At 37.0% G+C, this 27100-nt stretch overlaps 1 protein-coding gene across 1 annotated transcript in view; it reads left to right on the top strand.

Moving 5' to 3' along the window:
* Positions 1-26231, top strand: part of LOC103134989 (syndetin-like) — a 40846-nt gene extending 14615 nt beyond the window's left edge. Inside the window, exons 5-11 of the mRNA XM_007547518.2 lie at positions 2185-2238; positions 10600-10670; positions 11186-11303; positions 12774-12809; positions 13138-13220; positions 23497-23539; positions 25228-26231. Of these exons, the coding sequence (XP_007547580.1) occupies positions 2185-2238; positions 10600-10670; positions 11186-11303; positions 12774-12809; positions 13138-13220; positions 23497-23539; positions 25228-25371 (549 nt within the window). The 3' untranslated portion in view covers positions 25372-26231. The remainder of the gene's footprint in view (positions 1-2184; positions 2239-10599; positions 10671-11185; positions 11304-12773; positions 12810-13137; positions 13221-23496; positions 23540-25227) is intronic.
* Positions 26232-27100: the final 869 nt, after the last annotated feature.

The following is a 27100-nucleotide window of genomic DNA, read 5'->3' as shown; positions in this document are numbered from 1 at the left end:
CCTTTTTTACTGCTGCTAGCCCTGATTAGTGCATGCTTATTTGGGTCTACTTATCTCACACACTTGTGTTAATTTCTGTCTGAAAAACCTTATGTGTTCAAATGCAAATATATGCAAATTCACATATGCATTTATATCCAACCTTTGACATGATTATATATTAAAATGTTCTTGCTAATTACTAAGTAGCAAACTGTGCAAGCATTCTTTCTGTCTGCAGAATTTAAAATATTTCCCTGCAGTTTAAAAGACATTTTTTTTGTCTCCTGTGATATTTCTTTCCTTTTTTTTTATTATGTCATGGCAAGCCAATGATTTCCCCAATTGTTTTGTTATGTTTCTTTGTTGACTATTCATCATTGGCAGCTGTTTGTTTTGGACAATAGTTGGTCCATCTGCTAAATATTAAATGCAGCGTGCTTGCTTTGCTGCCCACTTACTGCACAATTAACCTCAGTTTGTGTCTGTGAGGGCAAGCTGAGAATTAATGACTTTGGCCTTGTGGCTCAGGTAGTGCTCAGTTATTCACAGCTGGTTATTTGCTGTGTGTGTTCACGCCGCTTCACTTTAGGACGTTATAGTATTTAAAAGGTTAAATGTGCCGATAGGTGGCGCTGTGGGGTTATTTTGGCACATTTTTCTGAGCTTAAGAGTTAGTTTTTGCTTTTTTTCCCCTCTCCCTTGTTACCTTGATGTCCTCTTTTCTTTTTTTTTCTTCCAAGCACTTTTTGTAATCTTGTTTGTTTTTTTTCTAATATAGACTTAAATGTAAAAGCAATCCCCTTATTAAGATTTCATGAAAGAACCTCTCAATCGTCAAGTGGAGCCACATTTTCCATCTGTTAAGGAATTCACTTTTCAGCCATGCATGCTTAACACATGTTGAAATGTCATCTCCTCCCCTAACTTCATGCACAGCATACTAACAGCTTGACCGCCTCCTCACCACTTTGAAAATACTTGTGCTTGGTAACGCAAAAAGAGATTTTCGTTAGATGGATGATTTTCATGTCATTTTGATGTGCATTAGAGGACATACAACAAAAGGAGACACCTTTTCTTTGGGAGATAAAATATATTATTGTGGAAAAACCTGAAGCACACAAACAAAATCGGATAAAAAAAAAAAAATGGAAAAATATTCAAAACCATTGCACCTATGTAAGGTATATAACTTAAACAGAAGTTTGGCATTTCAACAGCTTATGCCAGAAAGTTGTTCAGCAGTCTGGTGGTGGTTGTGGTTTGGATGTTATCAGTTCAAGCCTCATTACAGAAACTCAATGCATTTAGGTATCAGAATGAGAAGAAACAGATTTTTTTTTATTTTTATTTGGATGGATCCATTTTGCTTTCTACCAACAGTTTAAGGATTCTGCAGTGGTCTTATATTGGGCCTTTTGGTATTATCTCAACATTGTTTGTCCCAGCGCCTATCTGAGTATTTTTAGCTGAACACAACCATCCCTTTACAACCACAGTGTACTACTGATTGCCACTTCCAGCAGGGTAACAGACCAAGTCACAAAGCTCAAATCATGTGCTCCAGTAGTTTTAATTGTCCACTTTAAGTTTTAAGAAGCACTTTGTGTTCCTTGCGTTTTCATTCATACATAAAGTAGCAGTGAAATGTCCGTATGCTAATTTTACAGCCTTACCCTTTGCGCTGTGCTTCAAAAGCTCAACACAAGCTTTTCAGAAAATGAAAACTGCTTCAGGTTATATATGTACGTATATGTACACATCAATACAATCAATCAATACACACCAATCATACACAGCGTGTGTATTGATTTTACCAATCAATACACACGCTGTATGCGTGTGTATTGATTGGTAAAAGGAACAATGCAGAGAGTGAAAACCTGAAACTGCAATCGGAACAGCTGTAGCAAAGATCTCCCACAAAGAAACGAGAAAAATATATTTTTCTCGTTTGAGAAAAATATTGAGAAAAATATAGAATGAAGTCGCACCGAGAGCAAGAGAGAGAGAGACGCACTCTGTTGAAATGCTATGGCTATTTGGATGATTATATACAGACATCATTTGTGTTATTCGTGGCCCCATTCTCAAAATACAATTACAGTTCCCAATCTGTTTCTGTAGAGTGAACTTGAGAATATCTTTGCTCTTTTTTTTTGTCATGTTTTCATTTTTTATATTCTTCTTTTCTTTCCATAGGTTTCTAAAAGGGTCGCTGATCTCATTCTGGAGAAGCAGCCTTCTTATGTCAAGGTAGGTTTCCATCGCCAGCTTGAATACTCCCATCTTCCCAAATACTCTGCAGGACCATCAAAGTAGTTTCTGTTCCTGATATTCTCTTAGGGACCAGCTTTAGTTACATTGGTGCCATTCATTACAGTGAGTGCATCCAGTGCTACAGCCTTTGCTTCTGTCAGCCAATCATTTTGTGATTTGGAAACTGTCTAAATTGGGTTTGAAGTGTACAAACAGTGCAATCTGAGCAAAGTGATGCCTTAAACTTTCATCGTAGAATATGCCAGGTTTATTTCAAAAGCAATGGACACAGAGGCGGAAAAGAAATGGGGAAAAAAAAGAGAGAAATAAATTGAGAGAGCTGGGATAATAAGTTAAAAGTTAAGAATAGAGGAGAGGAAGAATGATAGAGAATACAAGAAAACACACACGTGATCTACTTCTACACCTGCAGAGAGAGAAAAAAACAAAATAGAGAAACGACAGTGACAAACAATATATGCATATGTAACAATACCAGTGAGAAACCCTTTGCTCTGGTACTTTCTACATATGACACAGCTTTTTTTTGTACTTGATGCAGAGAAACTTAGATCCATCTGAAACAGTGTACCTTGTATTTTCTTACACGGTTCATTCAGAAAGAGTTTTTAAACTCACCTTGTAATTTTTTTTTTCTTTGTGACCTCAGAAGCTGAAATTTAGTTTCAAGACATATTCCCTGCATGGGCTCTTTTGTGTTGCATAATTGCTTCTTTGCTGAACTCAAAGCACGATATGATTGGACATTAGCTTATTTTGATGCTACCAGGGTGTCATGTCAGCTACCAGAACTTTGGTAACCATAGTGATAGGAAATTAGATTCCCTTCCCTGAAAAGTCAAGAGAGGGAAGTCAGTAATGTTGTATTTATTCATAAAAACCTAAGCCAGACATACTCTTCATGTGATTGCCTCATGGCTTTTAGCGATTAGCTGAATTTAACTGCGTTTTTTTAACATTTAGTTATCCTGCACGTCTTTCCTTAATTTACTATACCCTTGAAGAGTAGATGAGATCTGACACAATGTTGTATTAAAATTAATTATGCATAATTTACCAAATTTCAACAGCATTGTCTTCTGTTCCCTTTGTTTCCACCACTGGCCAAACAGACAGTTATGTGCTGCATTCACTTGTGCTCGGACATGTTGTATTTACTTTATTCAGATGGCATCGGAGTTAATCCACACTTCAATTTAATTCATTTTTCTGTTATTCTGTGAATTATGGTGCATGATCTGTGATGTAATGAGCCTGCAAGAATTTACAAGTCCCACATTTTTTATTTTTGCTACTACATCTTTAATCTCACTAAAATACATAACGTGAGACAACTTTAATTGGCAGAAAATGTCCGGCCTTGATCAGGCCTTTGAAGATCTGTTGATGCTTTCGAGCACTGATGATCTTTTAGTAGGTCATGCCAATACCCCACAACCAGGAACGCTCACTGGTACGCATTTGCAGTTTTTCGGCGCCATTTCTAAATTGGTACTACTTTGTGTCACTATCACAATTATGTATTCACATTGAAAACGTCGCGTCCAAAATCACTTAAAAACATTGGTGGCTTTTATTCACTTCCTCATATCAGTTGCTGCTGCATATGTTTATAACTAAGAGCAACAATCCTTGATGATATCTTCTCTGTTCTCCTGCTGTAGTATGATTTTTCTACTGTTTTTTTGTTTGTTTTGTTTTTCTTATCCCTTAGTGATCTTTTACAAAAAAAAATCCACGAAGAAAAACACATCCACAGGACTTTAATCTGTTCTTTTGTTGAGTGTAACACATCAGCGAACCAATAAATCACAGAGCAGCATAAATGCCTGGCTGCTAAGCGTCTAATATGATTCATAGCTGTACAGTGGTCAGTTTGATCTCTGATGATGCCCTCTAGGGATCCTTGGCCTTCACTTGTGTTCAAATGGTGTGATTCAGTTTTATAAAGTGAGGAAATATATATATACAGAAGCTACAACCATTACTATTGATTCATTTATAAGTATTTTATAGAAATTTGTTTACTAATGTATATGTATGTACTCAAGATCAATAAAGAAAACAAGCAGGGGTTTTTAGTAAAAGTTCCCACTTGTATATTTTTGGTTAGAAATTAAGTCCTCAAACTTTATTATCTTCAGATGCGTCAAAAAAAAAAAAAAAAGGTTGTTTGCTTTTCCTCAAAATTCTAATAAATTACCTCCAAATAGGGTGGACGAGGTAAATCGAAATCATCGCAAAAGAGTACAACTGAATCAGTGTTTACTTGCATACCACATTTACAGTGCTACAGTTTTTCTTTCTATATTGCAGCTGTATATATATCTAAATGGACTAAATTCATTTTATTCCCTTTACAAACTTTGCATAAACATATTTGTATAAGTATTTACAGCCTTCGCCGCAAAGCTCAAAATGAAGCTCATGTGAATCCTGTTTCTAATGATAATTCTTGACATGTTTCTACAGCTTAGAGTCCATCTGTGGTAAATTAAGTTGATTTGACAGGATTTGGAAAGTGCACACAATTTTCCATATGAGGTTTGTGTTTTGACAGTGCACAAACAAGAATTTAGTCGAAGGAATTGTCTGTAGACTTCAGAGACAGGATCGTTTCAAGATGCAAATATGGGTGCATAACGATTTGTGAAGCTGTAAGGCCCCATACTTCATCCGAAGTGCCGAAATCGACTTTCATTGACAGAGATGCGTGACGGAAATTGCGTCATTGTGTTTTGCAGAGAGGGATCTGCCTCCCATTCTCGACTCCAGGCCCAGGCTGAACTATGTGCGGAGTGTTGTGTGATTGGTCAGAAATTTGTTTCCGTGTTAATGGATATTTCACTTCAGCTTGTCCGCTTCCACAGTCTGGTTTTTGTATTTGGAGGAGACATAGATATTTTTGTGAAACATTTATCGGACGTGGTGAATAATTATGTACACTTGTACAAGTCTTTTATAAATAACTAAAACTATCCATGGCTATAAATTCTTGGAAGGAACTTGCAAAACAAAACCTGCTCCAGAAAGCTGTTGACCTCAGCCTGGAGTAAATCTTAACTTTTTTTAGCAGGAGAATGCTAAAAAGCATGCAGCCCAAGCGTGCAGCCAATGTATCAAAGTAGTGGCTTCACGAAAGCTTTCTGGATGTCCTTTAGAGGCCTGGCCGTAGGCCAGACCCTAATCTGCATAAAGATCTCTGTAGAGATCTGAAAATGGCCGTGCAGTGATGCTTCCCATCTATCCTGATAAAACTTGAGAGCAAAGAGGAATTGGCAAATCTACCAAAACAGAACTGTGCCAAACTTGTGAGAAGACTTGAAACGGTAATTGTTTCCAAAGGTGCATCAACAAAACATTGAGCAAAGGCTGTGTTAATTTTTTTATACATATATCTGCAAAGAATAAGAGAGAAACTTTTTTTTTCATTTTGTGATTATGCGGATTTGAGGGAAAGTAATAAATTTCATCCAATTTTGGAATAAGTCTGTAGCATAATAAGTGAAAACAGTGAAGCACTGTGACTACTTCAGGATGCACTGTACTATGTAGTTGCTCATCCTGCCTTTCTCCTTGATTGAATTTTTCTTCTGTTATTGTTGCAACTTTACCAAGAATTTGGGAGAGTAGCTTCCAGGTATGAGTGGGTTTGAAATGACTTAACTTGGCAGAGTAGGAAAAAGTATGTGGCGGTGCAGTTATTGTTTTTGAGTACATGTGATTGTATTGAAGGCCTGGCAAAAAAAAAAAATAAAAACTAAAAATTCACACACTTGAAGTTTTCACAATTTGCAAACATTACAACCACAAACTTTAGTGTTTGAAGTTCTTATGCGTTAGACCATTACAAAGTAGTACATAATTGTAAAATATTCACCCCCTGTTATTTTGAAACATTCAAATAAATCCAGCTCATCCAATTGCCTTGAGAAGCCACATAATTAGTAAATACTGCTAATAACCTGTTTGGTGAAGACCTCAGACGTTTGTTAGAGAACATTAGTGAACAAACAGCCCCATGAAAACTAAGGAACACAGCAGACAGGTCAGGGTTTAAGTTGTGGAGATGTTTAATGCAAGGTTAGGTTATATTGGAAAAAAAAAACTACTTAAACCTTTGCACATGTCAAAAAGTGTCAAATATGGAAAATTATGTGGTGGAAAGCTAACACTGTACTTCACACTGAATCCACCATGCCCACAGTTAACTATGGATGTGGCAGCATCTTGTTGTTGGGGTTCTTTTCTTCAGCACTCGTGTGAAAACTGGTCAGAGATGATGGGAAGTTAGATGTAAGAAGAAAAGTAGCCAATCGCAGGGTAAACCTGGAAGAAGAAAACATACTAAAGGCTCCAAAAAGCTTGCAGATACTCTGACAACAAAATGTGGTTCCACAAATTATAGATGCAGGGTGGCTGAATACAAATTTACATCTTTTCTTGTTGTTTTTATTCGTAAAATGTTTTGAAAACCTGGAAAAGCTGCTTGTTGTGATTTTTTTACATTTTTGCACAGTTTGTTTATCTCTGTCACATCATAACCCAGTAAAATCCATTAAATGTTGTGGTCTTGTGACATTACAGAGAAAAGAAAAGAAAAAGTCAAAGGTTACGAACAATATTGCAAGTTGTTGGCCACCCTTCAGATACTGGAGTGTCCTTTTATAACTCATGGCTTCCTAGACCAAAATGGCCCCCTATTTTACTTTTTACTGCCCTCAGCACAACAAAGCGAGCTGAGCAAAGCCCAAACTGCAGCATCATTACGATGTGATCTATGTATAAATGTAAGGAGGCAGGACAGAGTTAATGTGCTGAAGGGGTCACAGAGTGGACCTCTCATGAATATATGAATAAAACACCTGGAGAAAAACTTCCCTTATGACTAATAATTTCTTTCTCCCACTCGGACTGTATAGAGCTGCAATCTGCCTGGACGCTATATTAGATTCGGTTCTCCTGTACGTTGAAAGTGGGCTGACTATTAAAACCTGTCGGTTATAACCCACCACTGTTGCACAGTTTCTGTATTTCCTCTCACACGAAATGAACTCGCGGAGCTGTCAGGGTAATATAGGGTAGACCGCTCGAAGGTGTGATATAAGAACGAGTTGGAGCCTCAGGCTGGATTCTGGGCTCTCTTCATGTTCAACGCATGTAGTGTTGTGTGTGTGTGTGTGTGTGTGCGTGCGCGCGTCTTTCTGTTTTTATTTTAATCAAAGTTCTCTGTGCCTTTTCCAGTCTGTCACTGTGCACGTATAAAAAGGCCTTTTCCAAATTCAGTTTCCCTTTTTTCGCTGCCATGTGTCGGTAATGACAGTCATATTTCCTGCAAAAGATTAGCTTCTGTCGGAGAGAAAATAAGTAGCTACTTTTTTGGGGGTCAGGTTTACCTCCAAATGCACACGTCGCCATTTCAAATACTCTTGCCTGTTTACGTTATTACTACAGATATGCTTTAATAAAACAAGGAATTGCTAAAACATTTATAAATGTGTTTATGTTCAGTGATGATGCTGTTTTTTTTGTGTGTGTGTTTTTTTTTTTTTTTTAGGATTATGGCTGTGAAACCGCTGCTTGTGCACCATCAGTCTTTTATTTCATTTTCATTTTATTTCTGCACAGCCATTTTCAGATTTTGCACTACTTTGAAGACTGCTCATAAGAGAGTCTTACAATTAAGACTCAATTGGCTGCATGGTCAGAGCATTGGATACAATCAGCTGGATTATTTTTTTTTTCCTCAGGTGGACTTGGCAGGTTTTTTTTGTACCTGGCCATATGTTACTACTTAGCAGACAGTCATTTTGGAGATTATTTTTAATGCAACCATCTTCATGCCCTTTCAGTGTTTTATTATATTCCTTTCATGCAGAGCTGCTGTCTTGATTACATATTAGTTGTTTGAATTTACTACACACAACAAATCCAGAACATAGAAGATAAGTTCTAGATAAACAAAGAATAAAATCTGTTAAAATTATCTGAATCATTTCAGTGCTGATCTTTTTCTTTTACAGTCTAGGATACTGATTAAACAAGAAGTGGATGCAGTGTTGTCCTTTCTATCTTTGATCTGATGGATGATTTTTATGAAGGCATTTTTGGTGCATTAATTTAAAGAAATTACTTTGTCAATTTAGATAATGATAAAATAATAATAATAATAATGATAATAATAATAATAATAATAATAATAATAATAATAATTAAACGCACAAAGTCAAACTGGCAAAACATTTGATTAGCTTATTGACTTCAATTTCATCCAAAAGGCTCATTGGGTCTCTCACTCGGAGAGAGGCAAGCTTCTTGTTGACTAAGGTTTTGACCATCTGACTGTGAGCATGTGGGTTGGTGATCAACCAGAAAAGATTATTCTACTATTGCCCACAAATGACCCGAGAGAGGTTATTTTGGTTAGACTGACAGTATTGAAAAGGACATTTTAAAGAGCAGACATTTCTTGTTGGTTAAAGAGTAAATCTAAAGTTTTTCTGTGCACTTTACCAGACCTTTAATTTTCCTAACATAAAAATGTATTTTTAAAAGTCACAATATTGCTCATGACTCAGAGTTTGCATGACTTACTTCAAAAACATCTTGCGTAAATAAGTGAATAGAGGTTTAAGTATTTTTTTTTTTTTTTCTGGTTCAAGCATAAACATAACCTTTTTTTTTTTTTTTTTTTTTTTTTTTTCTCTGACCCCCCCGAAAAACCCCGACAAAACAAAATCATCACAAGGCGCAAGTCCCTCCGGAGAAAATCCTTGAAACTGAATAAACTCTTGCAACGTAATCTTACTTCTTATCAAGGTCTTCGTCAACAGTCAAGATCATGAGGCCAGATTGGTTTGAAAGGAGTTACTGAACTTGTGCCCAGAGCTGAATTGGCACTTTAGTTGTTCTGTTTTTATTACCGTTAAAAATGGATTTCCTCGGTTCATATTCTCCTAATGAAAGGTTTGGTTTTTTTTATCTGACAGTGTTATGAGACACTTTTTTTTTTTTTTTGGAGAACACTGGAACCTTTTTTTTTTTTTTTTGTAAAAGGACGATACGGTTTTGAAAATAATATCAAACAACCAGCATCTTACACCTCCGGCATGACATCTGGGAGACCGGAAAAATAAAAGGACACAGAAGACGAGAAGAGGCTGCCCAGCGTTGTCTGAGGGTGTACTTGTTCTCGTCAGAGGTCGCTGAAGTGGGACGATTGCCGAACTCTCAGACCAGACTGATCTAAATGTCACAGCTCTGAAGAGCAAAAGGTTTCGCTCTTTTTCTTAGATGTATTTTAGGAATTGTTTTCTCGCACTGTATTATTCGTTGGCACTCAAACGATGACTCCATAACTGAATCGTCCGTTTACTCACAGCAGAGTCCTTGTGATTCAGAAGTGCTCTGACATTTGATATGCACTTGAAATCTGATACTTGCATGTGCTGTTTTTGCTCCATCTGACATTCAATCCATCTGAAATCAGGCTTTTCTATACCAGTTATGGTTACAAAAGTATTTCTATTTACCAAGTAATCACAGAGCTGCTTTAAAAATGTGTTTTTTACCTCCTTAGATTCACATATTTAAATGTATTTCCTTACTAATTGGATCAAACATTTTGTGTGTACTTAAGCTTCTCACAACAGTTTGCCAAAGTTTTGGCCTTTTCTCCCTTTCATAACTGGTGTGATCTAGTCAATAGTTTCTAGTCTCACACATTTTCTATGCGACTGATATCAGGACTTTGACTTTGTTGTTCTGCCACGTTGAGCCTAATTTTGCAGTGTTGTTTGGGTAATTGTCAATTTAGAGGCGTTTGTTCAGCAACTCTCCCACAACATGATGCTGACACCCTGTTACTTCTAGAATCTTCACAAGGTCTTTTTCTTTTACTTTGCAGATGTTGCTCTTAAATACACAATCTCTGGGACACAGAACATGTATGCTTACTGAACGACATAATGACTTAATATCCCCACATTTTTCATGCAGAACTTACAAAATGTTGGTTGAACAGATTAATGTGGCAGATTTAGGTATCTAGAAATCGAAGGAGTCAGACTTGTTAAGGTCGAAAAAAACATTTTTTTTCTGTGATCTTGCCTGATTCAATACCTTACGTCCATCCACAGATGTTCCTTCATTTGTTGTGAACCATCTGATCAGACTTTTACCAAGTTATGACAGAATTATCAGTTTCCCAATTTGTTAAAATTGGGAAATTTTAACAATAATTCTTTTTCTTCAATGTGAAGAAAAAGAAATATTTTCTTCACATTGAAGAAAATAATTCTGATTTTTTTTTTAAACATTATCCTCCTCTTTTCACAGGAACTGGAGAGAGTGACAGCATTACAGGCCAATCTGCAGCTGGCAGCAGTCATTTGCACTAATGCAAGGAGGTAATGATGTACTGTAACATGCTGCCCAGTAACCAACCAAAAATAACTTCTCCTTGCAGAAATTGCCCCTGCAAATAAAATGCCTGTCTCATGACCGTGGTAATGTTCTCTCATGTATTCTCCTTCTGCTCAAATTGATTGTTTTGAGCCCACTTTGATAACACAACACAGACGGTTTGGAAATGTGGCAACAGACAAACTCGGGGTATATTCAGCCTGGCTGGAGTCAGGATTTGACTGCTTGCAGCATTTTAGCCAAAAAGGCCTGTCAGATATTATGACTCAAGAAATATGCACTTTTAATATTGAAATGAATTCACAATAATATTAATAATTCAACTTCTGCTACAGATGTTTGTTCTTATGGGTGGATTTAGTGGTTAAGGACATTAAAGCTACATACCAGCTTTTCTCCTTTTGCTGTATTTTTTTTTTTCCTGCTTCCTGTTTGAATATATAGTGCCTTATGCAGGATTAAACTTGGTCAAACTCACTTTGGGGTTTCTTTTGTGAAGACAACTCAGAGTTTCCAAGGAGGAGTTCACGGAGGCCAGCCTGGGTCTGTTAGCCAATCAGAGGAGGCGACAGCTGCTGACAGGGCTGCTCAAGTCACTGAGGACCATCAAGACCCTGGTAATGTTAACAAACCTCAAATGCAATGCAATTTAACACACTCAAATGCAATCAAAATCAATACTATCCAGCAAAATCATTTTGCATCATTCACTGATATAAATTTGTTATAAAAGTATTACTGATTGCACTTTAAAAATTAGGTAACTTTATGTTATTAAAGGTAAAGTTTAAACAGTAATGATTTCTTGGTTAATGTCAAGTTGTGAAGGCTTATTCATGTTCATGACATGTGTTATGTCATGTTTATGACAGTGTCATGACAGTCTTATTCACCCCCCTTCAAATAAAGTGTTACTAGGATTTCTTGTAAATACAGTCTATTGTAAGTAGAGAAACAGAGGGGGAGACACAATTTTTGATCTCTGTTTTGAACCTAACTGACACAAAACAGTGTTATAATTCGTTTTGATGTGCATTTGGCTCGTTCTTCGCTAATTGCGTCGCCACGGTTACTTGAAATGCCAACAGAAATAATAGCCCGCATGCCGAGATCCAGCCGCATGTTTTGATATATACGTCGTTGGATATGGTTGGGGTGCAAGCAGCGGTACGAGCCGCATGCGGCAGTTATTTTGAGGAGTAGAGCGATAGGTGCCTTCCATGCATGGCATGGAGGCATTGAAATGCCTTGAAAAGCCTTGAAAAGCAAGGCATACCTATTCTCTGCTGTGGCAGGCCCCAATTATTAGCTAAAATAAAGCTATATTTTTCATTAGTTTATGTAGTACTTTCTAAAGATAACCGCACAGAATATTGTTCCATTTTTGCCATTCTCCTTCTTGTAGAGCAACACAAATATAACAAGCTGACATTTGCGGTCATGCAAAATGCCTTAAGTCCACCAGTTAAATGAGATGCTGTTTGTATCTTGCCAGGATTTAAAACTCCGTTTTCCTAATAAGTTACTCCTTTTGTTTCCACACCATGAATGTTTCTTGCAACCAGAAATATTTCTTAAATAGCCTAACTTTGGTTTTCACCTCAGTTAATGGAAAAGTATTGTGGCTTTGCTTCAGGCAGCAGTCTTGAAAGGATAGAAACGAACAGAATGTTTCTGCTTTTTGAATCTGCATCTGTGTAAAACCTTAATACCAGTAACTGGCTCATCCCTTGCCTGAGAAATGATTCAAAAAGTAGCCTTCAGTGCCACAATTTTTTTTTTTAAATCTATTTAAAGGTATAGTTTGATCAACAAATGCGGTGATATTTAAGACAATATCCGACACGATATGTTGATAAAGATGCTAATACGGATGTATTGTTTGATCTGATATACTCTGACACATCTCATAGAGACACATCTGTGCACTGACTATGGTTATTTTTTCTTTTTTTCTTTTATAACTTGCCCTAGGTACAAATAGTGCAAAGATAGAAACAACTATCTTTGCACTCATCACTAAATACTGATTACTATTACATATGCTCTTCATATTCTTCTTGTTTTTTCTTCTTTTCAACTTACAGCAAAGGACAGATGTAAGACTCAGCGAGATGCTCGAGGTACTGTAATCCCTACAAACTCCCACAGAAATGTTCATAAACGACTTAAAAGGTCAAACATCATGGAGGGTTTTTCGCAATCGCTATTCCGCCCAAGGTTGCCAGGACGGTGTCCGCTGTGGCGACTATTTTTAGAAGAACAATAATTCTTTGGGTCAGGAACCTAATACAAAGAGAAGGGCAAACATATCAATGCCTCAACCAAGCCCTTTTTTGCCATTTATATCTAAAGTCTTTGTGGTAGGAAGCGTTTACAATAAAAATGCTGTGAATTTTCTGCCTGTTTGGGAAATGCATTAAACAACCTCACTGCTCTGCGTTCTTTTAGGAGGAAGACTATCCCGGTGCAATCCAGCTCTGTCTGGAATGTCAAAAGGCGGCCAGCACCTTCAAACACTACAGCTGCATCAGGTACAGTATGAGCAGATTGATGTGGTGGTGCAGCCGAGTCCAGGGGAGGGAAAACCTGCTGCTAGCAACATTTCGTGATAGAAGTAGGACATCAGAGTTGTGTGGTTTTGGAAAAATCACATTTCAGTTCCACTCACACACTCGCCTATTTTTTTTTTTTTTTTTTTTATCGTGTTTCCTTTGATAAAACAGATCGAAGCGCGCCAGACGTTTTTGATTTTTAACCTTCTTTCTCAAGGTTGGAAGTTGATTGATCTGGTTTGAGATGTCTCACTTTGGGAATTGTTTCCTGTTGCCATTTCTTTGTGGCTGCAGTGTGGCTCCTCCCACAATGTGAAAGGCTTAGAATGTTTAAAAGTGCCTTGAAAAACTAGTAATAACTATTGATTTTTATTTTCATGTTAAATTATAAAAAACAAAATCCAATACATCTTAATTGGATTTTATGACGACAGATCAACACAAAATATGCTTGCAGAACTTTGCAAAGAAAAATCTGAACTGTGTGGCGTGTATTTTTTATTTTTTTTTTTTATTCAGCCTTAAATTTAATTCATATGAACAAAATCTAAGGCAGTTCAGCCATTTAATTCAGGAAAGTTTGACCAGGGACAAATCTAAAAGTTGAAGTACCTCAAGAACTGGAGTATCTAGACAAGTTAAGCATGTACGGGCAATATCCCAAGACTTGCAACTTTATTTTCATTGAAAGCTGAATCAACAAGGAATTGACACCGGGGAGCTGAACACAAATTCATGCCACACTTCTCAATTTTTTTTTTTCGTGAAAAAAATGAAAATACAGCATTATTTTCCACCCACTTTCCAATTATTAAATCCTTTTTGTTAGTTTTTTTTTTCTCCATAAAATCACTATAATACACTGAAGTTTGTGGTTGTATGTGAGTGTAAACAAGTTTAAGGACTTATGGATAGTTTGCAAGGCAGTAAGTTTCCAGCTCCAGGACAGTGAATGTTGTCTCACTGCAGGCCGAGTTTTCTTCTGAGACACGATGGCATATTTGGTATACATCTGGCAGCTTCCACTTTAAGCTTACTACTGCTTATCCCCTATTGAGAAAACATCCAATTACAAGATTTAGAGACTCTGGCAGGCACCCAGTGAGCTATGACATGCAGATGGTTAAACTGTGAAACACCTCAACGGAAAGGCAACTAAAAGAAACGATTGAATCACAGGAGACTTTCATTTACATGTGAGGAAGCTCAATGGCTTTTTTAAACATCCACCCTTGATGTTTAAATGTTCCAGCAAATGTATTTTTCCTACTTTTGGATGTAGAGTAGGAATACAATTTTTTTGTGTTTAAGATTGATGGATGTAAATATATCAAACTTTTAAGCCTGCAAGCAGCATACATGTACTGTATGTTGGTCAATTGAGGGCAGCTGTTGAAATATGTTTTGGTCACAGAGCCCAACCAGATTTTATTGTTTTGACATTATTCTTATTCATGTGATTTTATTCAGAATAGCTTTTTAACTCCTTATGCTGGGGCACTTAATCTAACTGAAGCTTTTATAGTCATTAATAAAAATGTACTTGTCCTATCCTGATGAAATGTTGAAAAAAAAAAAAAAACAATGACTAGGGGATATTTTAACAATACCAGCTTTGTGAAAAAGAGGGAAATCTGATCCATGAACAAATATTATACACATGTGAATAATGGGATGCTGAAACCTTCTCATTGTTATCCACTCTGAAGAGAAAAAGGCCAACTGAGGGAAAAGAACAAAACGATTACTCTCCAGAATAGCTATCCAATTTTCGTGTCGTTCTGGTCTCTTAGAAATGTGTTAAACATTTTAGGATGCAGAACGTTATTAAATAATCTTTTTTTATTACTTAAGCAAACAGATCTGCATGTCATCTGCCAGGCATCTCCACCCCTTTTCTTTTTTTTTTCTTGAAGCTCCATATTTAAATCCTTTTTCAGGCTATTGCATATCAGCTTTTTGTTTCAAGAAAATGATAGACCCACAGTGCTTTCTGATATTTGTAATTATCAAACAAAGTCGATGTGAATTACTTACTGTGATACTACATTGTCCGAAACGCTTCGCTCACCTCGCCATGCAGGATGCTTGATGTTCCATAAAATATGCCTCGTTTTAGAACTGTGCAATCTTACAGGCATATCGTCAACTGTTTAAAAATGTATTTTTTTATTTCTGGGGGATTTTCCTTCCACATTAAAGCTACATCATGCAGACATGTTCAGAGATGAGTCGTCTACAGAATCAATTTTTTTTTATTCTCAGGAAGTGCTGGACCTAAAACTCTGTTTGTTAGGCCCATGTTTGATTCTCAGATGGATCTATAAAAGCTCACCAACTGGTGAGTCCTTTATAAGAACGTCTTGGCAACGCTAAAGCTCAACTTGATTTCCTTTTGGAGATTTTTGTGTAACGAAATGTGGTGATATGGCTCAAGTACATAACATCATAATCCAAAATATTTTATATTAGTCAACTGGTCTAAACAGGATCAAAGTGAACAAATATTAAAGACAAAATTTAAATTATGTAGAATTTCATTAAATTGCAAGTGGAATTTGAGCGTGTTGTGACTGTATATACTCATAATCCCTCAAACAAGTGAAAAATAAACTGATGCACTATGGCAGATGGTTGTGAAAGTGCTTGTTAACAATGTGAAGGTACACAGTAACATTGCAGAAATTGACATTTCTGCAAAACAAGTATTTTTCTTTTTCTGCTCATAATTTTTTAGTTTCTCTCTGATGTGAATCTTCCACAGTTGCTGGCTGCTTGGTTGTTTCTTACCAGTTCTTTTAGTGAAGAGACCAACTAACCTGACTGACTCTAGAACTATAGTGGATTCTAGTTAACTATAATTTACTATTTAGTAAAATTTAGTGGAACGCAAGGCACGTCAGAGTGGGATTAATGAATTGTCCATCACAATGTAGGTCTTGTTTTATATGAATATCATGTTTGTTTTCATTAAGTAATGGTTTAGCAGATTCACAATAATCCCTATTAGACAACCTTCTCAAATGCCAGCAATTTTGAACTTTTTCTCCCCCTTAAGGCAGTAACAATAATTACATAAACCCTAATTATAAAAGCCTCTATGGTAATACTTGCTTAATATCTTATGTGGTTGTCTTTTCCGTGCTATAATCTGTTCCTCTGAACGGAGATTGTTGCATGAACCTTCTCTTTCTTCATCCTTGCATGTATTCTGTAGCTCGGGCAATTATAAAACACATCACTGCCAGTGTTGGGAATTTCACCACAGGTGCCAGGGTTCAAAACTCCTGTGCAGTGAGATAGTTAGCTGCCAGTGATAGGCTTAATCAGCTTTGGATGGACCTTTGGCAACAGTCTACATATATTTAGTGCTGATTTTTGAAATCCTCCACTTGGGCCTGTTGTTGGGTGTGTCTGTGTAGAAATGTTTCTGGGATCATTATAAAATGAAATCTAGCCTGCTGGAGGATGTTTTGCTTTGGGCCCGTCTGTCCGTTCGTCCATTACATTTTATGAGTGCAATATCCCAGGAATGCCATCAGGGAATATTTTTTATATTTGGCATCAGTTATCATTTGGACTTGTGGATGAACTTAAAAGGTCACTGTGACCTCAGATAATTTTTTTAGCCATAATTTAATAATTCATAATGTTGTATTTCAGCAATGGCTTACATCTTATCCTGAAGCCTTAACTTAATCTATTAGGTAAACTCTAAACCCTAAAATCAACTGTTTCTGTTTCACATCTATGAAAATGACAGTGATTAATAGATTGATATTCTGTATTAATCATAAAAGTAAATCCTCAGGTAAAGTTTTCTTCTTCATTATTTTAAGCTCAAATTGTTTTCCCCACCAAACAACTAACACAAGCCCAGAAAGACAATCCTGACTACTTCAGAGCAGCTTCAGGTTTCCTTGGAATAACAAAACTGTCATCCAGCTAATCACTTTGTATAATATCTTTATTTTTCTTCAGTATAATCCCATAATTTATTGCAGAATTACGTTATATCCTCTGTTAAATAGAAATCAGTTTTATGTTTTGGGTATAGTTAAGGTAGTATGTATGTTAAGCTGCTGTTTAACATACATACTATGTTATGTATGTTACATTTTTTTTTTTGTTTTGTTTTTTTACTCTCCCATATTGCTCTAGGAACATTTAATAGGTAATCTGATTATCTGACACAGTTAATATAGTTCCTTTCTGAATTTGTGAATTAATTAGGATTTTCTTATGAATTAGTAAAGTAGGCAACCAGAGAAGTCCAAGCTTATTTATTTGTTTATTATTATTTTTTGGAATATTTAAACAAAATGTTCCTTAGATGTTTTGTTTTTTACATTTCAAATGCACATTTGTGGAGATTTACAGAGCCAGAAAGAGAGAAAACAAAATAGAGTAAGGAATATTTGTTGACCTGACTTTTTCTTTGCTCCTGTAATAAATTGAGTCAGCATGAAGCAAATGAAACGTTCCCCATCGCTGTGGGAATCCCGTTTTTTATATTTATTTATTTATTTATTTTTTTTATAGGGTCTCATTTATTAAACCTCCTCATGGGATGTACTTTGAAATTCCCCATGCTGACATATGCTGAAAAAGCAGCATACAACAATTGGTATATAAAAGTTTAAATAACACTCCTGGTGAGAAATGCTTGCACATTCATTATGCACCGTTTAGATCGTACAGTGTGTTTACATAAAAAGCAATTGTACCAGTGGAGGTGCAAGTGTGCAACTGGATGTCTCTGGGGTTCCTACGTGGTTAGAAAAGGTCTAAAAATGTTTGGTATTTATTATTCAGGACTAAATAGGTTTAAGGGAATGAAAATCCAGCAATAAAAAAGCTTCCAGATTACAATTACTTAATTTTCCTAAGTAAAAATAACAAAAACAAAACAACAACAACAAAAAACAGAATTTCCATAAGAAAATAAATAAAGAAAATGACTTTTATCTCTAGTTTGCCACATCAAATTTGAGTTTTTCATTGACTCATGAATCGTTTTGGTTTTTGAGTTATTAGCAGATACACGCACACTGTCTTAGAAATAAAAACAGGCCAATGTCACTGCTTTCTTTAGGCTTTGAAACACATTGAAATGATTATTTCTTTACAAATTGATGAAATTGATATTTCACTTATCCTACACTGGTTAGGATAAGTCCAATCTAGTTCAGATTTCTTAAAGTGTTGGATTTAGTCTGATTTAATGTTATTCTGATACCAAGAAGACCAAAACCAGATTGTGGAGTAGTTGCATGTAATGTCAGTTCAGCATAATGTTGCATGATTGATGGGGAAAAAAATATACATATTTAAACTAGTTGAATGTTTTGTACTCATATGTATTACTAGTACTCATTATTACTATTATCATCAAGTCAAATGTATATAGTCTAATCATTGTTTTTAAAGTGTCTGCAAATTGGATCTTATAATAACGACTAAAAACATTCTCTGTGCGATTGCTATCTGGAGTCTTGGAGAATGTTTGAAATTGAAATTTTGAATAGTTTTAGGATTTGTTAGAAAATATTGTCAGTCTTGTTAACGTGACAGTGAGACAAACAATCTGTGCTACAAGGCAGAGCTTCCTCATTTGGACATCACATTATCGTTTGAACAGATTTGATGCCCTACAGCACAGCAGGAGTGGCCGGGCACAGTGAATGTGATTGTTCTTTGGAGCTGATAAAATATTCAGATTCAGATTTTTGCTTGGGATAAGAGTTGGCTTTATTTATTTTTTATTTTTTATTTTATACCGACTGTGCACTAATCAAATCAACTAGTTAGGGCATGAGAAAATAAATCTTCATTTAAATTAGTCACTTTTATGCATTTACTCAGATTCTACAGAGGGGTGGTTGTTTTTTTTTTGTCAAACTATTTGAAATGAGAGAAGGCCTCCTTCAGATCTGTTCTGTGAATGTGTCATCTGATTTGGTTTAAGACCGTTCCCAAGGTTGAAATGATTTCTTCTGTGAAAACACAGTGAAAGCAAAGTACAACTCTAGATCAAAGCTACTCCTTTCGCTCCTTTCACCTTGAAATCTACAACCAGAACTTGACTTGCGCAGAAAAACAAGCAACATCTGCAGAGACGTCGACGAGAAATAACTAAATCTCGTGGAATTTAGCTCGAGCGGGTTCTGCCGGTCAGGCATTCTCACTTTGGACTAAAGCTCTCCAACCTCGGTGAAAGTCTCACCTCTTGGCCTTTTGCTCCTGCATATAACCTCGTCTGCTCTTGCGGTAGCATAATGTACCCTTTGAAGCCCACCCCATGCCTCTTATTTCCCTCCCCATCTGTTTTGTAACACTGGCTCACACGACTGCAGCCAAAAATGGTGCTCCCACAAAACATGAACATCCTTAGGGCCCTTTAAGGCGCTTATGCTTGTTTAGCAAGTCAGCAAATCAGTGTAAAGGGACAAGCCTCAAAGCCCTGCAGCCTCCGAATGCCAACATTAATTGAAATAAGTTAAAAGGGGGGGGTGGAAAAATCCCCCAGATTTGTACGTGACCCTGCTGAAACCCAGTGGCCGCTGCAGGGAACAGATCGTTAATTAGCTTTTTCTTCTCCTATGTTATTTATGAATTCTTTCTGATCACAGAAGAGTGCCTGTATTAGGGAGGAACAGCAGCTGTGCACACAAGAATGCAGAATAATTATTCCACGTCTACGCAGGATATGGTCGGATTAACAGAAAGCAAGAGATTGTTTTTATAATAATCAGTGTGCTAAAGATAATGGCGAGAAACACGCAGGTTCAATTTCCATTTTTCAGATTCAGTGAGTAATATATACGTCAGCCTTCCTGGTGATACTAATAAGCTTTAGAGTAATGCCTTTTAGCCGCTTTGATTCTGCACAAGTTAATCTCAGTAAATTGGTGTCGTCTAAAAGTTGATCCATTCTAGCAATTCCGTTCAAAAGGAAAAACAAGCCTATAAACAGTAATTGCAATTGAGTGATGCTTTCCAAGGATTTATTTCTGTTCATTTAAACAAGTATAGCTTATAAACCAATGAATGTTGGATGAACCTAGGACAAATTAATACAATTATTTTTAATGCAGGGATTTTTTTAGTTTAAGCATAATTACGGCCTTGACAATGGTGGAGAAGTAAAGTTGACAGTTTTCCGGAAGGCAGCTACTGAGCTACAACCAAAGCCTTGAGATGATGCTGATGTCAAGCCTTGATTAGGTATTCAGTACACTGTAAAGTACAGCCTGTGTATATATATTTTTTCTTTTAAGAAACTGAATTTGGGGTTTTATTAGCCTGCAATTTGTAATAATCTAAACAGAAAGCAACACCTTAATCACTGTGCGTATAAATTGCTGAAAAAATAAAATAAAAAAAAAATCTCCCTTGCCATGTTCTAATTCCATAAATTGAACCTGAAAAAGGCTCAATAAATCAATACAGACTTTACATGAAGGTGAAAAATCAAAGCATAAGTCAATACAGATACCAGTATTGTTATCCAGCTGTGAAAAAAAAAAAAAAGTCTAAATACGCATGTCTGAACTTCAACTATTTAGTGTGGGCCATGTTGAGACCTACTTCTTCCTAGCTGTTATTGTTCATTACTGTTTAATTGCTGTCATTTTCTGGGGACTGGCTCCTGTTTTTTTCCCTGTGCTCTCTTTTAATACCATTCGCTGTGTGGTTTAGTTCCAGTTTCTTTGCTAAACTGGAACATCGGGACCAGCTAAAATATTCTGCAGCGAACCAGTGTATGTTTATCCTCTTGGCGTGAGCTCCGTGGGTGTATCTCCTTTTTGTGGTTGCCAGAAGTCTAAAGCCTTTGCTTTTCACTCTTCTGGGCCTCGCCTATGAACATTCTGATGTATTTCCTCAACGGTCTGGACCTGACGCCGATCAATTCATCCTTGTGTAGTTGAGCCAGCTTTCTAACTTTTTCCATTTTCTTTGCCTTGGCTTCCTATCTTTGTCTCCACTGAGGGTATTAGTTTTGGCCTGCTGTCTTCTATTGTAGCTGAGAGTCTAATCTGTTCCAACTCCACTAATAGCAATTATAGGTACCACAATCTCAGAATTTGATCATTTTTCTTAACTTTCAGCAGAAAAAGTTTAGCTTTAGGCATTAAATTTATTTGCATCGTCAAATGTATCTTATGTTTCTTAAATAAAAGGGGATTTGGTGAAGCTATTTAAAAACAACCCACCAAGGCTCAAGCCTACCATGAACTGGAAACTCCCGTGATACCAAGGTGAATTTAACACCAGCATGAATTGACACGGAGCCCCTGCTTCAAAAATGACACCTTCAAGCTTGAATGAAATTCACGGCTGTCCTCACGAACACTCCCAGAGAGTTTTAAGAAAAAAGAAAAGGATTTAAATATTTTGCCACTACAGGAATGAAGCTGATTTTTTTTATCACCAGCTGTCAAGTATAGCTGAGGTTACATAATGCTGAGGGTCGTACCCTGAATCTGATATCGTAAATCAAAAACTATACGTTTAAAAAGGTGATGCATGATCTCACAGGACCGATGCCATCAACCAAGAACTGGTTTTGGAATGGACAAAGAAAGCAAAAGCAAATATCCAGTAAGATTTAAGTCTTTTTGATGCCTACAAAAAGTGTGTGAAACTTGCAAAGGAGCATTAACGAAATCTTAGTGGTGATTCATGTATATTCCAGTCTTTGTCTAATTTCAGGGAAATTCAACAAAGATAATTTGAACTTCTGCTTCCAGTTCTTGTCTGTAAAGATAATTGAAAGCCTATTATCTGTCTAGAAGAAAACGGTTCCGATAAATCAATAAAAGCCCCAAATTACTATGATATTCATTACAATGACGAGTGCGTGTAAAGCCTCTTACTGGAACTGAGCATTTCTGATTTAGTCTAGCATCTCTTCTTGATTTCTCCGCCACCTCCTCATCATTCTCTCTCTCTCCAAGCAAAACCAAGATGCTTCATTAGCAATCTGTTAAGGACACACACTCCCTTGGGCTGCCGCAGTCTCACAAGGCACGACATAAGAGGAAGCTGACCTGGTAAAGACCGCAAGCCAAGCGAGCACAGAGGCAGGGGGAACGGTGGAACAGCAGATGATTGTGAATGGAGGTAAAGGGTGGCAGAGTCACAAGGGAAATGACTTGGTGTCTCGGGATCGGCAAAACAATCGCAATGCTTGCTGCTGCTGTGCAGCTTTTCAGATGAACGCATTTTCTGAGTAGAGGCGAAAGCAGAACGGGAACCACAAAGACAGTGAAGACGTCTCGTGTACAATGTTGAGTTATTAATTAAACGAGTTGTGCATTCAGATGTGACTAAGACACTTGGGGAAAGTTCACGAGTTGTTTGCAAAAGTGCAGGGCTTAGGAAAACAAATGGAGTCGGGCAGAGAAAAGGAAGCTGGAAAAGGAGCCAGACTCAACAGTGTTCTGGCAAGATGAGTGTTGGAGAACCAGAGAATGTTCTGGCAGGAAAAATGGAGCCTGGATTGGAGAAGATTGAGAATGAACACGCAGGCTAAATATTTGGATGGCTCCTGTAGATGAAAATGGACCAGCAGGCTGGTGAAGCCGAGCATTCATTCTGGGAAGCAACATTGAATCTTGGGTAATACTGCTTCGGAAAACAATAGCGCTAGATTTTAACTGCTGGTGTTTACCGGAATACTAGATAATGGAGCCTGGTTTGGTATTCTGCTGAAGGCGTCGACACAAGTCTTTGACCAGCTTAATGGACTTTAGGATCGCAGGAGTCACAGCCGTCACAGTACAAGGTGGCGAGAACACACCTAGTCAGGTCTGATCTCCAATCTGACACAGGGAGATGCGAGGCCAAGCGACCCTCGCAGTCTTCAGATAACATAAGATGTATTTTTTTCAACTTACCTAAGGAATCCAGTGTACCCTCAGATAAACTGCATCAGCCTAGAACCTAGAAACATCACACAGAAAGGGCTCAGCCAAGATTTAAGCTGGAACGTTCTTGCTGTGAGGCGACAGGGATAACCGCCGTATCAGTTCTCCGCCGCATCCATCCCTGCCTTGTTTATGGAAAGGAGACATGAGACAAAATCATTTTTGTTTTGTAGTAACTGAAGCATATTTCATATAGAATTATTTCAAGGAGAGCATGAATGATGTTTGACATCTGCTATTTTTTTCATTTGCTCAACAAGCAGTAGATAAAAGAAATGACAACTTTTTCTGAAACTGAAAATAAATCTGTTTTCATTCCACAGTGAGCTGAACTCTAAACTACAAGACACTCTTGAGCAAATAGAGGTATGTGAATAGCCTGTTTTTACTACTGATATTATCTGGAAGTAATATGTTCAAACTTCATGTAATGTAATAATTGATTTTTGCCTTGTGTGTGTTTTCTTTTTTAAGATTTCAATCGACAAAAAGCAAATGATGCTTTAATTTCGTATTCAGATTGTTTGCCATTGTCATTTTGTGTCCGCCACATGTTGACACAATCTCAGAGTCAACAGTATGAGCATGCAGACCCTGCAAATTGTATCTGCCATCTCTGCTCTTGTCGTGATGCATGTGCGTGATAAATAATAATGAAGAGGCTATTATGACAGAACCACTGCTGCTGCTCTCCTGTAGATTAACTGCTTACAGTTGTGTTGGTGGACAGGAGGGAGTTTTGAATGTATCCACACACATATGGCCACTTGCTGGGGTTGCTTGTTTACCTACGAGCTTGAGCCGGTAAGCAAGCAGCACAAAATCCTGTAAATCATAAGAGTAAACACGTGAACAAATAAGCACGGTTCCACATTTCCAAAGTCGCTTTCCACCAGTTGACGTTAGTGCAGAGTTTGCAGTCAAGGGCATTTTGCTCTGATTGTAGCCCTGGAAGTATTCTGAAGCGGCATGAAAAGACTTCAATTCTACACAACACCATGGTTGGAAAAAAAAAAAAAATACAGCAAAGCCTTGGAAAGCAATACACACAGACACAGTATGACCTAATGGGGTGTTGGTCCATTTTTTGCTGTCAGACAGCCTGGATCCATCAAGCCGTGGCCTGTACTTGACCACTGAAGATATTCTGTGCCATCTGGCAACAAGATGTTACCGGCAGATCCTTTGTGTTTTTTTGGGGGGGCTTTTTAACACACACACATTTTTCACCAGGGATGCCCACAAGGTATGGGAAAGTATCGATTCTAATTGATGATGATGGTTTCACACTCCAAAAACAAACTGGCTGGGATTGTTGATTTTACTAACACACTGATCATTTCACAAGAGCATCAATGAATATCAATATATTTGAAAATGTGATTGCATGTGCATATCATGGACTGTCTAGCAGTAAAGTTGTACTATTTGGTGCAGCAGTTGCAGAAGAGGTCTGTTCTGTTTTTAGGGACTTGGTCATCTTTACATGCATACCGTCAAAAGGATACGGCTATACTTTTCAAAGTCACTTCCTACGATTATTATCACAGGAAATATAATTAAATTTAAGTCCATTTTGCTTAGATGTCGAACCAATAAGTCTGGATGAATTTAATTTCAATTCACGTCAACCATGTCCATTAGGCTCAGAGCATCAGCTGCAGGTTTTTACTTTATCCTCCTGTGTAGCATTTTCACACAAGGCTTAAGAAAACATTGGGCGATGCAAGACATTTGATCGCTTGGCCTTTGTAGGCGCTTTGCCATCTGAGCTCAGATTATTGCGTCAAGCCCGTCACACATCTCACCGCTTCTTAAATTCTTCCAAAAACACGTCCTACTTGCAACGCCTCTCTTTTCATCTCTTTATCTTTCACTTCGTTATATATTCACTCATATCCACATCCAGCTGCTCTGCCCTTGGCCTGATAGTTTTACATTTGCACATCTGTGTGTATCTGAATCCCCCTGTCTTAATACTGATAATCCCTCTTCTTTCTCCCTCTTACTTTGCCGCCTCCTCTCCTTTGTCTTCTGTCTATTTCTGTCTCCAGGAGCAGCTTGATGTCGCCCTGTCAAGGACTTGTAAGCACTTTGATGTGTTGCACTACACCAAGGTCCAGAAGGCGTACACGCTCCTTGGGAAAACCCAGGTCAGTGGTTTGTCTAGTTTGTGCCTTTGGAATGTTGATGTCTGAATGGGATTACTCTTCTTGCCCTACCTTTCTGTCTATTTCCTGTAGTTTGAGTCTCTCATCTTGACTCAAAGAGGATAACACTTGGCAATTTATTTTTCTTTAGTTCTACTATTACTCCAGAACATTCATTCAGCTGAGGTGATCAAGTCGAGGTTTATTTCTAAAAGTAATTTAGAACTAATAAATTAGCTTTAACCGTAAAAACCAAAATGTCCTCCTCGCAAAAAGCAAAAATATCTTTGCTCAACCCAGAACCTTTTGCTTTAAAATGTAAACAGTTGAGGAAATAACCCAACGTCAACATAATGGATTGTCTCTAAAACCATTTGTCTGGAAATGCACAATCCCACTTAAGATTTGTTTTCTTTCTCGAGTCTGTAGTACTTAAACAATAATAAATAATAATAAAAAAACTACTACTTCTTTGATATGATAAGTAGTAGTCGTGGTCAAAGCATTTCTGATTCCAAACAAAAAGTACAACAAGGCTATACTCATATCTGAAACAAAGCATATGTCTCCCAGATTTGTCTGATTTAGATTTTTTTTCCCCATAAAACTATAAAAAGGTATGATTTTTTTTATCAATTGGTTGATTAGTTAAAAGACTAACAACAGTGACAGATCTTTTGCTTTGAGCCACTGAGTAAGAAAAAAAAGGCAAATGTTTCAGTATTTGATTTGATGATCATCGATTAGAGCTAAACGAGTTTTGGCCAGTTCTCATCTCTGGCTCGTGCATCTCTGTAGCTGTCAACGTCATTGACAAACCCTTTGTTATCATTACATCATCCAAGAGAGTTGCATTTTTATCACACAACTTTGCAAGAAAGATGGAGTGTGAACAAAAGAAAAGCAATTTAAAACCAAACACTTCAAGCTCGCATAACATGTGGACCAGGTTTACGGTTTTAGTGGTGTTTTCTTAAAAAAAAAGAAAAAAAAAAGACTTTTCATCACACTTCCCACTTCACAAATGAATATAAAATTTATACTCTGTAACTATTTTATTGCACTCCCAATCAAAAGTAAAGACACGACTTTTTATTTCTTTTTCCTTTTTTGTTTCAAATCTAGACCTTGTGAATTCACCATATTTTCACAAAGGTAGTTCAACTAGCCATTGTACATTTGGACTTTGAAGGACAATGCATTGCACAAATGTACATTTGTTTATGACTGCTGCTTCGTCAGACAGCTCTTTGTGTTGTACCATTACAGAATCAAATAAGTACACGCCTTTATATCTTAATGGCAGAATGTTATCTGATCATCTTGGTGTGTTTTAAACAACATTAATTAGTGTTAGGTTATTGATTTAGCTTTGTTTATTCGGAATATCTGTTATGAGGTATTTTTTATTGTGGTAAATGTCCTCAATAACTTGTACAAAAATGCACGAGGCTCGCTGTATGCTGCATCTTTTTCATTTAAATGTAGGAACATTTCTCACTTGATTCAGCCTCAGTTAATTTGGCTAAAGCAGTATTTGATGTGTTACAACTTCTTTTAAGCTATTTCTGTGGCAACATTTGGGGTATCTGTCAAAAAAAACAAAAAAAAAAACAGGGCAACAGAGCAGAACGTTTTGTAGGCTCTGAAAAAATCTTGTGGCAACCCGCAGCTAGGCAAGGCAAGGCAAGGCAATTTTATTTATATAGCACCTTTCAGTCAAAGACAATTCAAAGTGCTTTTACAGAGAAACAATACCAATCAGACAAGAAACACA

This window comes from Poecilia formosa, unplaced genomic scaffold (assembly GCF_000485575.1).
Source record: "Poecilia formosa unplaced genomic scaffold, Poecilia_formosa-5.1.2 Scaffold21, whole genome shotgun sequence".
NCBI classification, from domain to species: Eukaryota; Metazoa; Chordata; class Actinopteri; order Cyprinodontiformes; family Poeciliidae; genus Poecilia; species Poecilia formosa.
Note: the sequence above shows the minus strand (reverse complement) of the source record. Positions and strands in the feature narration are given on the sequence as shown.